Source organism: Centrocercus urophasianus, unplaced genomic scaffold, assembly GCF_019232065.1.
Source record: "Centrocercus urophasianus isolate 14NV4802_14NV808 unplaced genomic scaffold, USGS_Curo_1.0 seq_20, whole genome shotgun sequence".
Lineage (NCBI taxonomy): Eukaryota > Metazoa > Chordata > Aves > Galliformes > Phasianidae > Centrocercus > Centrocercus urophasianus.
The window spans coordinates 1,746,956-1,760,887 of record NW_024884756.1 but is presented as its reverse complement, the minus strand read 5'-3'; the positions used below and the strand labels follow the sequence as shown (position 1 = coordinate 1,760,887).

General features: G+C 42.0%; 1 protein-coding gene across 1 annotated transcript in view; it reads left to right on the top strand.

The window, feature by feature from the left end:
* The first annotated feature begins 1,789 nt into the window (after window positions 1–1,789).
* The window catches only part of TRPM8 (transient receptor potential cation channel subfamily M member 8), a 41,660-nt gene continuing 29,517 nt past the window's right edge, over window positions 1,790–13,932 (top strand). Inside the window, exons 1-4 of the mRNA XM_042822340.1 lie at window positions 1,790–1,847; window positions 11,210–11,314; window positions 11,892–11,965; window positions 13,080–13,236. Coding sequence (XP_042678274.1) covers window positions 11,225–11,314; window positions 11,892–11,965; window positions 13,080–13,236 — 321 coding nt within the window. The 5' untranslated portion in view covers window positions 1,790–1,847; window positions 11,210–11,224. The remainder of the gene's footprint in view (window positions 1,848–11,209; window positions 11,315–11,891; window positions 11,966–13,079; window positions 13,237–13,932) is intronic.

Here is a 13,932-nt window from a genome sequence, read left to right as displayed (position 1 = left end):
GATGGATTTCATTTTCTGACACCGAGTGTTGATCTAGCTCCTTCGCATTTAACCCTGCTTTCTATGAGGTGGAAAATGATTGCCCTCTTATTCTTGCTTTGTTCTGTTGCAATGCTAAATACTCTGAGAGCTGCTTCTCTGTGCTGATAATGTGTGGTAATGGGATTGCTATTTTAAAAAATCGATACAAATATCACACTAAAAAAAGAAGGGTTTATCAATTAGTCTGTCAAGGGCTGTTTTAATAGATCTGTCTGACATTTGAGACACTTTCCCTAAAAGTATGCTTTCAGTTTCAAATTACTTTTTAAATGCTGTTGGTTGCAGATTCCAGGCTAGCTAATACAAACTGTTAATGGTGAAAAACTTTCTCAGCAGTTCCAGAGAAACTGGAAATCATAAATGCTTTCATGATTTTTTTTCAATTGATCAAGAATGTGTTCTCTCACAGCAGGGAGTGGCAGCTCCTAACACATGCCTTATTTTTGTGGCTTCAGCTTTCTGGTAGACCAGAGAAGCTGGAAAATTGAAGCTGATGTGAAAGTTTAGAACGGATCTTTCTAAAGCTTGCATTTGCAGTATGAAAGGTTGAATGATGCTGGCTTGATTGAGGCTCTTTTGAGATGCAAAATAATTTGCTGGCAGCTGCATTTGTAAGTTAGATGTTTGAAGTTGTCTTTATGTCTATTTTGGTCTGTGTGCTTTTCTTTATTTGGGAAAGAATTCCACCTTTAAATCAGTTGTGGAGAGGTAAGATTGTGTTAGGACCCATCTGTTCCCTCATCTTTTATATGGCATTTCTGGGTTAGTGAATGGCTGAAGTCTTGGATGAGGAGGCGGTTGATTGTTTTGCTTAAGCCTGTGCTTGAGGCTTGTGGGGCTGGACCAGGTGAAAAGGATTGATTTGTATAACTACTTTGCTGCTGGTCTTCTTAGAGCATCGTTTATTTGTAGCATTTACTGAAATCTTAGAAGAAATAGGTGTTACAGTGGGAAGAGTAATGACAGCTCTCAAAGAATGCCCAAGAGCACGGTGTTTGAAACAAAGTTCTGTTTCAGACTGGCTTGTTCCACAAGGAGGAAACTGTATTTGAAATGCTTGGCTCCCTGCAGAAAAAGAAGGGAAGACCATGCCAATATCCTCTGTAAAACATAAAATCCACAACGGCCAGTTTAAAACATCGTAACTCTGCAGTGTTCATTGGGGAACGTGCAGTTCAGAGAGATACACCATCGTACTGCCCTCCCAAAACAGGTTTTGGTGGATCTTATCTCTCCCAAGCAGATGCTGATCTGCAAATAGGAGAAACCAAACGGTTTTAGAAGCCCTGTTGAGCTCTGTGCCATCTCAGCAAACAGTTGCTGACCTTCCTCACCAGTGCCCTCCTCACACGTTTCCCCCTCAACTTCTGGATTGAGAACCTCCCCATGCCCTCAACTACACTCTCCGTGGTTTGCAGTCAGTCAGGTGGCTCAGGTCCTTGAAACAATGGTGCATCTTCAACTTGGAGGGTGTTCAACTTCTGTTGGAGTCTATTCCAGACACAGAGGTAAGAAGCATCAAGGAGGCAATGAAAGGAACAGTGTTATCTTTAAGGCTGTAGTTGACAGAAAATGACTGTAATTTTAATGGTTGGTGTGAAGATAATGTTTGCCTTTTGTTAGCCTTGTTCTTTACCAGAAAATGATACCTCCTTCAGTACTGTGGCTGTACGGTGAAACTGTTTTCTGTAGGGAATGCTTCCAGCTGGCACCAAGATTGGCGGAGTTCAGAAGCTGGAGAACTGTGCCTCACATTGCTGCAGCTGAATGATGGACCAGGAACTCGTGGCATTCCCAGGGAGAAGGTATCCAACATAGCTATAGTGCAGAATAAGTGTAGCACCCAACTACATCACTTGCTGCTCTTAGGAAGAGGCTTCTGGTTCTGGGGCTGAGTCATTTTTTAAGCTTGTGGATATGGCATCTTGGAGGAAGAATGAGTGCATGCCTTGTGCTGCTGAACTGCTGAAGGTATACCAGTTGTGATGCAAGTGTGCCCAGTCGTGGGGAGATTACAAAACCTAACAGAAGTTTGAATTCCGCATGCAAGACCAGTATGTTCTAGAGAGTCATTTGTTGTCAGGATCGATGGCAGCGTGGTGTTTTTAATCACGTAGGCTTGGTAGTGGCAGCTGATGAATAATTAACAGAAAATTATGGTCAATGAAAGAAATATATCTTTGCTAATTTATAATGACTTGGCTGCATGTATTTTCCATGAGTGTCTTTTCCTTGGAGGAGTCTGAAAAAGGGTTTTTAGGGTTTGCTTGCTTTCAGCTATGGTTTTCAGTGGATAATGACTGAAACTGTGTCCTGATCAGTCTGACCATCCCCAAGGAGTTGCATTCCTTTAACTGTCTCTGTCTCCTTGCCTCTCTCTCTGCGTGCTCAAATTCTTGGCGCAGCTGGTTGCTCTCTCTATTAATGCTGCCTTTAATGCTTCATATTTTATGACCGCCCTTAGCTCAAAACTTTTCTGTACAGTCTCATCTAGGATGGCAGTTCTCGCTCAGCTTGACCTCAGCCAAATTTTCTAGAAAAGTTTCCTCCCATCAGTGGGGAGAAGGAATTGGTCCTACTTTTCTCAAACCGACTTTCCAGTGACAGCAGAGAATGAAGGATTTTAGTATTTTACAGGGCTCCAGGAGTCAGATCCTCCGTGTGGCCACAGATAATTCAGTCAGATTTTCCCACCTTAATTCTGGAGTGTGGCTGTTATTATTATTCCTTTTTTTCCATGGACTTGGCAAGAGCTCCTGCATCCTCTGTGTTCCGTGCCACCTGAGTTTCTGTGACTTTCTATTTCACCAGGTTTGATTGAACCCAGCTTCTATATTACAAGAGGTAAAGGTGTCCTTGCCCTGGGACATGGTTTAGTGGGCATGGGTTGATGGTTGGACTAGGTGATCTTTAGTGGTCTTTTCCAACCTTAGTGATTCTGTGACTCCTTCTCTAGTAAATCTTATTCTAGGTTAATGAAAGTGTCATTAGCTGTATCTGACTAGGAGCCAGCAGTAGGAGAGACAATTGTATTTTGTTGATGGCAGTTGGGATGTAGATATTAGTTGGTACAACAGAAAAAGATCACTTCTCATTAGACTTGTGGAAACTTTGCTTGCGAGAACTGTGCTTAGACCTGGGAAAAAGTGTACATTGCCTCTTCTGCCCTTGGAATTGATTATTTTTATTGCTTGAATAAACCTGTGTAGAGTTAGTTCTCGGTGATGGAGCCACTTGAAAGTGTCTGTAACTGCCCAACACGGAAAGAATGAGTGGGAAACATACCCAGGCTGTTCTCCGAGGTGTGTAGGAACAGGGCAAAATGCAATGGACAAAAACAGGAAGTCAGAAAGTTGCAGTTAGATATTAGGAAACAAATTTCAGCGTGAGTGAGCTCGGATGCTGGAAGGGGAGTCTAGAGAGGTTGTGATACCCCTTGCCTTTATGCCGTATAATTGTACGTATGTGATCTCATGCAAAATCGCTCCTTTCCCTCTTCTCTCACTCTTCTCTCCCTCTTCTCAACATTTCTATCAAATTAAGTGCCTAAAAGCCTGAGGTGCACAGTCACCAATCACTCTGAATGTTCATAAGCTGAAAATGACATTATTTTTTTGTGGATTTATTTCATTTTTAAGGCTTTTACAGAAAGAATCTGATAGTGTTCTGTTCATACCTATTAATATTTCACACAAAAATGTGCTTTTAAAGCTTTCTGGGCTAACATGCACATCAGTGATTTCACCCATTTTTTCTCCAAATGCGCCGCGCTCTCACACTATAAATAAATATCAATGTCTGCATTTAGGAATTGTTAAAAAGGATTTTAAATGCTTGTAGAACAACAGAATAAGTAATGAGAGAGGGTAGATCTACAGCTTTCTGTTTTGTCATAGCCACATTTTCATATTCTGCTATCAAGAAGTCTTTGTAGCCTTGCAAAGGAACACCTGGAGTTATCCAGGAGAGCTGCCCCGTTTCGGTGATCCCAGCAGCACGCTTGGAAGAGGGATCCTAGCAATGTTGGGCACTGTTAGTAATCCCTTTTTGAACTGCTCTAGTATCTGTGATTGTCACAGCACTGTAATTTTGCACTGGTGTGTCATTTATGTCACTGTAAACTTGATGAACCACTGTGTTGCATCTGGGAAAAACAGTGGGTTAAAAAATAACAAAATTGCTTTTGGTAATTAATATGAAATCCTAGTGACTTGAGCAGCCAGCTGGATATATGACTTTCCACTGGAAAGAAATAAGAATCACTGGAGCTTCGAATCCTTTATACAGCTTTGAGTGATCTCCAACAGTGCACTTGCCTTCCTGAACGCAGGGAGGAATGAGCAAGTTCGTTTACAGAGCTGTATCTTTACTATATCTACTTCTTCTTTGCAATGAGAGTGGTGAGGTGCTCGAACAGCTGCCCAGAGAGGCTGTGGATGCTCCATTCCCTGGAGGTGTTCAAAGTCAGTTTGGATGGGGCCCTGGGCAGCCTGGGCTGGTAGTAAATTTGGAGGTTGGTGGCCCTGCATGTGGCAGGGGGGTTGGAGGTTCATGATCTTTAAAGTCCCTTCCAACCCTGGCCATTCTGTGATTCTGTATCTCTGGAGCAATGCTCTCTGCAGGGGCAGCTTCAGCTCTTTACACTTTCCAAGAACCATAAAGGCCCCAACCTGTGGTAGTTTGAATAGTTTAACAGACTTTTCTTGGAACAAAACCACCTTCTGCTGCTGCTCATTTTACTGAGCCTTAATATATATTAAGCCTTAATAATTAAAGCTTAACCTCAAGAAACATAATTAGACTGTAAGACCCAGTTAAGTATAATTTCTGGTTATAAATAAGAATTGAAGCCAACAAATTGCCTGCAGTGTCCAAAAGCAAAGAGAGTTATGGTTGTGGCTGGTAGGTGCGCAGAGCATCCAAGTGCTTAGCTTGGAAGTGCCTCATTTCCACACGACTTGTTTTGACTTCCTATCCAGAAGCTTAAGGTTTGTAGCTCTTATATAGCAGTGGTGGCCAAGAGAAGTGCAATCCATGCACACAGGAAGGATTCAGATCTCTCTTGGTCACAAGTGGGACGTGGTTTTGGGGAAATGCATCCTTGTCCATTTGTTTAATCTGAAGAGTTGACTTTATTTCAAAGCATCTGTGGGATACTTTTTGCTGTTATATTGATCTTTCTCCTTTCACAATCTTAAGAAGTTCTCCTTAGCCACCAGTAGGAGAGGTGCAGGGGATGAAACTGAAATGACAGTTTATCCTTCTTTCTCCTCGGGTCTGTCGTGTAGTTTGTGCCAATTATATCCAGCATGCTTTTGAGAAGGTGCTCAAGTCCTGTCTCATACTTTACATTAAACAATTTTAATTGCTTTCTCTCCCTCTCTCACAACACTTCAGAAATGCTGTGTCTGAATTGGAGACGTGATGAAACAGATTTGTTTTCCCCAGAGGAGACTGGGCTGTTTTCTCCTCCAGGCTCATGCTATTAAAAGGGTAGAGTCATGCAGGCTGTTACCCCTGCTGAAGGTGAATTTCTGCTGTTTGGATAAAAAGGGAAGAAGCAGGTCATTATAGAAAGCCATCAAAGAGGGAGGGATGCAGAGGGCAAGTCACACGCAGTAAATAAGCTTCTATGTGAGACTGTATCAGCAGAAATGCGTTAGCAGAGGCAAAATAAATCCAAAGGGGATTTCTGTGATAGAAATATATGGATGTATATTTTGTGAATCTCCATGTAACACTTTGTTTTTGTTTCTGTAATTAGAAAGTGACGTGGCTGTTCCACAAGAGTGGCTGGCACCTTGTTCTCTCTGCTGATCCGTGGGGATAATTTAGATGAGGAAAGCATGACGATGAAATAGAACCTTTTTGTCCATTTGATCCATCGTGCTTGGATAGTGCTGCAAAGCCCGTCTGTATGGTTGTTTGAGCTCTGCTGTGAGTTTTGGGTGAGAATCAGCCTGTATAGCCACTGAATGCTGCAGCACCAGTGTCAAAACCTCCAGAGATACTGTTCTTAAACAGTGCTGATTGCATGTGGCTCAGAGCTCAGCTGAAACATCTTGTCCCTAATGTGGCTTTCATGGCCAAGGCTTGGTAATTTTAATGCTGTCAGCCTGTGATACTTGTTGACATAAAAAATTGAACTCTGCACGGTGAAATGAGGCTGTGTTAAAACCTACAAAAACAGAAGTAATATTTTGGTCAGCTTCACAGGTGCATTGCCAATTCTGCCTTGGGCAGTAAAAAGCCCCATGAAGCTCTGATAGGTCCTGGGTTGGAGGATGATTTACTGTTGAGCTACTGAACCTCATAGCACCAGACTTTCTGCACAATAGAGACTGCAGGGTTCAGAAATCCCTGTAGCACTTCAGGCACCATTTGCCTTAGATCTGCTCCTTGCTTTACACTTAGCTCTTTTTTTTTTTTTTTTCTTTTTTAAAGACTCAGAAGGTTCATTTGTGTACAGAGATCTTTCTTCTTTACAGTCTTTGGAACAATGGAAAATACTTTTGTACTTCTGTTTCTGTTTGTGTTTTAGTGATTTAAGTGCTTGCCTCCTTCATAGATAGTGGCATAGGTAGTCTTTAAATGCTGGTCCTGAGGATGAGAGATTTTATGTCTTTGGTCATAGGAGCACGGTTCTTTAGCCAGGGTCTGAAGAAGAATCCATAGTAGCACCTCTTTTGTTGCTCAGAAATACCTTAATTTAGTCCAAAATAGGAGTTATCTTGAAATACTTCTCGGTACGTTCTGTGGAGTGGGAAGGACAGCAAACTCTGTGGAGTTCAGCATGCTCCCATTGAAGTCTCTGGTGGAAATAGAGACCTGTTTTACTGGAATACAGTAAATATTAATGTATTTGCCACCACTTGAAATAATTGGTGTAGGTTTAGAATATTTAGAGGTGTGTTCTTGGATAAAGAATGCAGAAATACTGGGAAGTACAAATTGTTGTCAGGGCAGTAGTTCTTGTCTTTGCTTAATATTGTCTGTCTTATGCTTGGGGCCTGCTCCCTTACTTAAGGTACAGATAAATTTACTGCATTTGAGAACCATAAAGTTTTCCTAAAACCTCTTCACCAATTTTCCTATACCTAGGACCAGACCAAAGAGTTTGTTTCCCAATTCTGAAGTTGCTTTTTAAAACAAAGGATTGAGCTCCCCATTTATCTACTCATTTGTTCTTCATCTTGAGAGCTATCAGTCAGCTGGGCTGCTTTCTCAGGGCTGTGGCTAAGGGACTCAATGCAGGTATAAGCCACAGGTCAAGATGCATCTTCAGTGCTACCCTATTATGGGTGCATGACCACGATGCTTCTGGCTGCCTCTGAAAACTGTGTTCCTGTGAAATGTGATTGTGAATACAGAACATCACCAGGAATTGCTTTGAGAGCCATTCTTCCCAGGCAGAAGATGTACAGAAGTGTTGTAGCTCCCTCTGAGAGTTAGCTGCAAGTCTTTGATTTGTTTTCTTATGCTTCTGAAGGGTAGTGGATCATGATGAATTATGTCTTCGGGCTGAGTGCACACGTAGAGCAAGCAGCCTTAACTCCCTCCTGACTTGAATAGAAGGTGGGTGGCCAGTGCTATTCTAAGGGAAGTTTCTCTCATGGATGGTGAAACTGCAGCCTACATTTCTGGGAGGAAATGAAACAAAGGGAACTTTTTCCTTCAGTCTGACATTGCTCAGAAAGAAAACTGCAAACTGTAGTTGCCTCCAATGGTTTGAACTCTTAATCATTTTTTTACTACCAGCTTTGGATAGACTTCATGGGGTAACAGGTCTTAAAAGAGGTGAAGTAGCATGCATATGTCATGATTACAGGCTGTATGGCTTTGGTGAGTTCCTGGAGTTCCACGTGGTCATCATTTTGTGATCCTAGCAGCTTTTAGAGTCTAAATGTTTAGTTTCTCCTTCTCTTTTGTTCCTTGTTTTGTGGGTGAACTAATTGGATACCAAGTCAAGAAGGAAAGAAAATGGAGCAATGAAGTCCATGGTAGCTGCCTGTTTGAGGCCAGGTTGGATGGGGCTCTGGACAAACCTGATCTGTACCTGATTTTGTGGTTAGCTATGCTGCTCATGGTAGGGGGATTCGAAAGAGATCATCTTTGAGATCATCCCTTCCAAGCCAAGCTGTTCTGTGATATGATTCTATGGAACTGCAGAGTGAAGTTAAGCCTCTAAATGAAGACCTCTGCAAATGTGCCGAGGTAACACGAAATTTTGGATAAACAAATCTCCATCGCAGATTGCTCTGGGGCCAGGCAGCAGAATGGAGAAAGCAGATTTGTTCCCTCTTCTGCTGCTGCCTCCTGCCAGTCAGTTTGCTTCCTCCTGTGCACGTCCTCATCGTCACCACACGACCGCTCCCCACCATTACATCTGTCCTAAGTGGGTGGTTAAATGGGCGCACTGGGGAGCTCTGCCTTCTGCAGAGAGAGCAGATCGGGAGCATCCTGGCTTTCCAAGCAGTTGCTGTGAATTTCATGCCAGTAGAAATGACTTCTACCAAAGTGGATGGTTTCATGGATGTTGATTTTAGAACTGTGTTTTATCTTTTGATACACTAACATCTGATTATTTATTCTTACACCTCTGGCTTTGTAGTAGTGCTGTTGGTAGGATAAATCAGCTGCAGTACTGTTATCAGTTTCTAGAGTACATTGGCAGCAGGTGGAACAGAAACAGCTCTCCACTTCCTGCAAATAACCTGCAGCAGTTATTTATTTCCTGCATCCTGCTGCAAGTATGCCTTTCTTCATTATTTATTGGTGAATGAATAGGTAAGTAATCCTGCCATTGATTATTCCTATGCATTTTCTTGTTGTCTGTGCTCTCCCTTAAAAGGAAAGCATGACACAGATTAAAAAAGGTGGGGCTTTGCAAGCTGAAGTATATCAAAACCTTCCTCTTTGAGTAATGATTTCAGTAGAATTGCTGGGGCACATTCTGGAGACTCTGGTAAGTGCTCTGCACCCGTACATGGTGAGGCTTTGTTTTTCCTTTGCTTAAGAGTGTGTGCTTTTTATATGCTGAAACTGAGGTTGCTGCACCTCTGAAGTTCAGCACTACTCTTTCCTGTTTGGAGGACTTTGCTTAAAGCCCGCTGTTAGGATTCTGTTGCTGCAAATAGTGGTTAGATTGATCTAAAACCTTCCTGAAAATGGAAGCGAGTCTTTTCAATTGCAGGCAATATTTTTAAAAGCCTGTTTATTAAAACCTCTATTAAAATTTATTGTTTACCACTTCTGTTCTATTTTTTCCATTGGTTGCTTCCAGGCTAGAGATTTCCTTCGATAATGCTCCTTTGCATGCTGAGGAAGCCGTATACTTAGCTGTACAGCTTAGAAGATGATTCTGATTTTTATCTAAGGGCTATTATTCTCTGGAACGTGCTGGTTCCAAACAGTTACACTTTGATGCAGTAGTCTGTGCTGTAAAAAAATGTCTTCCTATCTATTTAGTGGATTGGAAGCATGATGAAAAGTGAATTATGTTTGCCTGTTGCAGAGGCTATAGCTGTCACATCTCTTACAGTATGTACAACTGCTGTTATTTCTGACACTCGTGGAGTTAACAAGTCTCTCTCCCAAATATCAGCTGAACACTGTGCTATCAGCACATAAACTTACAAGCAAATCCATTTTGCTTGTCTCTGGTTTTCAGGGTTCTTTTGCACCATCGCTAACTTTTCTCACTTTGTTTGCAGCGCGTTCCTTCTTGTCAATTATTTACAAATGCAGCGAGACAAACTTGAAATTCTTTAGTGCTCCGAATGAATAATTTAATGCCCTTGTTTCTATTTAATCTTCTCTGCTTACAGTTATGCCCATGGTCCATTTTCAATGTTAACTTACAAGGCAAATCAACAAGTGAAGTAAAGCTCGGCCAATAAATGCTTCACAAATCCAGACCAACACTCATTTCTCCCCGTGGATCTTTTGTCTTGAATTTTGCCCTTATAAACATTTTTCATCAAAAATAAATCATGTGCAATAACGAGAATTGCACGGTGGATTCTTTCTAACTATGCCTCCCAATGCAATCATCAGGCAGCTAAATAAGTGAGGTGGTGTGCATTTGCAGTTGCTTTAGACAATCCAGTTTTGTGTTACCTGCTTTTTTGTAATGATAGTGAAATACAAATACAAATGTTTCTGTGAAAACTTGCCTTTTTCTTGCTTTGGGAGTTGCTCTAATGATGACTGCTGCTTCCAGCTGTCCTTGACTGGTAGTCAATGTAGTTTTGCTTTTAGATAAAATCTGTGAGTAAGTGGTTTATTTTCCACTGGGTTGTTTCTGGTGCTCAGAAATGATCTATTCTCACTCAGGGGTGATTTTTTAGAGCTGGAGGATGAGTGCTGCTGCACCTGGGAGGCAGCTTTTTCTCCATGTGGTATCACCTGAGGCACGAACCCAGTGTACACAGTGGGAGCAGAGACAGGAGAAAAGGCAGCATTGAAAGCAGTGAGATTTCAGCTCTGCGCCTTAGCTGAGGCTGCTCCACAGAGGGAAGCCAGCACCCTTACATGCTCTAGAGGGTAACTGCAGTGTGTTTGGTACAGAGACTGACGTGTTAATGAACTTTAAATTACTTACTGTCCTTCTGGTTGCATCCTTTGGCTGTCATTAGTGGAGCAGGTGACAGATGTGAGGGCTCTGAATTGAGGTGCTGTGGTGCTGCATCTGCTCTAAGTTTCTGGTGTCCTCCCCGTCCAACTTCTTTTTACATGATGGCTCATTTTCTGTGATTGAAAGTGTCACTTATTAATATCACACACCAAACTAAGAAGCTGCTCGTTGTATATGAGCACTCAATAGCATAGTGTGCCCATCTGAGATGGCAGGGAAAGAGAGAAATGTTGGGATGAAGTGAGATGTATGTGGCGGAATATACATTCCTTTCTCAAAGCATGTTGACTTGGAATTCTTTCTGAGTGGGGAAAGAAAGACGAAAGTCTTCTTGTGGAATGAAATAGGAGAAAAGATTTCCTCTGAGTGCTAGTTTCACATTTTAGCAATCAATTCAATGTGAAGTTTTTATGTTGAATTTGAATAAGCCCTCCCTTTACCCCCTCCCAGGACACCTTGTCCTTGCTGATCCTATCTGTTGAAGGAAATGACCATGGCAGTGAGCCTTTCCCCTCTGCCGTGCCATTCCAGGTTTCTGCAGGCACCATGAGGCACCGAAGAAATGGCAATTTTGAGAGTTCCAGACTCCTCAATTCCAGCATGTCTCGCAGCATAGATGTGTCGTGCAATGACAGCGTGAGTATCAGGACATGGCTGATAAACTTGGGAGATGTTTCATCGATGTGTCAGCTTTGCTTTCATGGAGGTTTCCCAGTCAGATGGACCAGAGTTAACCAGAGTTTGGAAAGTATCATCAGGGTTAACCTCTGTAACCATCCATGCAAATGGGGTGTTCTCTAGTCTACAGCTGACTGCATGGTGCCACTGCATTCAAGTAAGATGTTTTCTATGTGGGTCTTCTGGATTACAACTGCTGAAATTCAAGTAAGCTTTTCATGGCAATTCGTAGGGTTTAAATTCTGCTTTGGTGTTCAAGTTTTTCATGGGGGGAAGCCCCACGTTCTGTTATATTGTGCTTGATAGAAAAGTATTGATATCACTCTTTTATTTGAGTGCCTGTTTGTGATGTTTAGCTGTCTTTCGTGTTTTGTCTGTTTTCCTCAATGCTTTCTCTTTCCTCCCTGCCAACCACTTTGAGAAGGCAGACTTGAAAATCACACCAAATTCACTTTGTGCTTGAACTGGCTGTGGTGTTACTGAAGTCTGTGCTGTTTCATAACCTGTTGAAAGTAATTCTTTTTTCCCCCCCAAGGATTTGGTCAACTTCATTCGAGAAAACTTTAAGAAGAGAGAATGTGTCTTCTTTACAAAAGACAGCAAGTCAGTGTAAGCAGCCATTTTCCTCTGGTTTTGCAGATGTTGGGTGTCAGGAGCTGAGGGTATTGCTTCTTGCTAAGCCATGTGGCAGGGGTTGTTTGGGAAGCAGACTCAGGAGTCTGAATCCAGCAGTGCAACCTCACCTCAGTCTTGCTTGTACAAGTCCTCTGGTTGTCATTGCTTGTTTGGTCTGTTAGCTTATGTCTGGGATATTGTTCAGTCGTGGTCAGAAGAACTGGAATTCTAATGGTAGGATAGGTACCCTGGGGTGCTTCTCCCAGCCCTACAAAGTGTTTTGACCACACACTCTCTATATTGTAATTTATAAATTACAATTTATAAAAAAAAATTATAAAAATTATAAAAATTATATTATATTATAAAAAATTATATTATATTATAAAAATTTATAAATTTAATGCTGTGCAAATATAACATACATTGTAAGATTCATTTTTATGAAAGGAATCTACAAAGAAGATCAGATCCAACTGCCTGCCCGCTTCTGGGTTACCAGAAATTGAAAGCACGTTGTTGAGGGCATTATCCAAATGCCTTTTGAACACTGGCAGGCACGGGGCATCGACCACCTTGCTAGGAAGTGTGTTGCAGTGTTTGACCACACCTGGGCCATATCCCTGTAATCTGCCCCCTATTATTTATGTCCCTGCCTCTATACTTTTCCTTTTTGCTCTACCTTTGACTGAGAGGAGTAAGAATTGTATTAGCTGTGCTCCCAAATTGTCATCATTGTGTGGAGGGATACGTTGGTGATTCTGAGTTGCCTTGTTGCTACTCAGCAGTGAAAGAGCAGAAGCAGATGTCCTTTCCCTCTCGATTTGACCATGTATTAGACCAGTCAGACCCTGGATTTACATTGAAAATGATTATAATGGACAGAACAGTAACTTTTTACTTTTCCTACCTGGTTAAGAGTGCAGAAAGGAGAAGAAACTATTTGTACCCTTAAGTTTAGTGGCTGATAAGGTTATCTGATGGTGTCTGATGCTGAAACCTGCTCTGACTCTGAGTGTCCTGTAGGCTTTCAAATTAAGCTGCTGATGTTTTAACTTGGGTTAAGGTAAGGAAAGAAGTCATATAGGCCCATTCACTCTTCTTCCAGGGGCAATTTGTGTAAGTGCGGATACCCTGAAAGTCAACATATAGAGGGCACTCAGATCAATGATGATGAAAAGTGGAATTACAAGCAGCACACCAAGGAACTTCCTACCGATGCCTTTGGGGACGTTCACTTCGAAAATATAGAAAGGAGAGGAAAGGTAAGTCATCTTCTTGAAGAGCAAATGTCAGGCCCCATGGGAGTCCTGAATCCAATGCCAGTGGGGGTTCCTAAAAACAGGGAAGGTGAAGCTGAAGTAGATTTTATTCATAAGGAAATGGGAAGAGTTAGGCTAGAAAGGAGCTGAGATGGTTTCTTTAGCTGTGATAGCTGGAACAGGGAACAATTTCTTCTGTGTTATTTGTTTTATAGACTGATGTGTGTGTGTGTGTGAAGGTGTTTCCAGGTGTGACAGAAGAATTTGTTTGTTTGGAGTCTGGAGGAAATAGTTTCAGCTTGACCTGTGATGTCTGTGATGAGTGTATCTGCGTGCTGTTGCACTGCCCACTCTGTGTTTCTCACTGCTACTGAAACGTGATGGTGTTGAGGCACGACTTAGCACCCTTTTACCCATCTTTACTAGTGAACCCAGCACAGTAAGCTTAAGTGCCTGAATGACTGAGCTCCTGATAAAGATGCTTTTTTCCTGACTTTCTGACTTAAACATTAAGGCAGGGTTGTTCCTTAGAATGCTGCTCCTTTTCAGTGTGGATAAACTTATACTTTAGAAAGAAAATGGTGGGAGGCTGCGCACCAGTGTGACTCCTGGGGCAGGAGCATGGCTAACATGCTTTGCTGTTGAAGGTGCAACAGGATTCGGGAGATAATAATCATAGAGATTTCACATCTGGAAGGA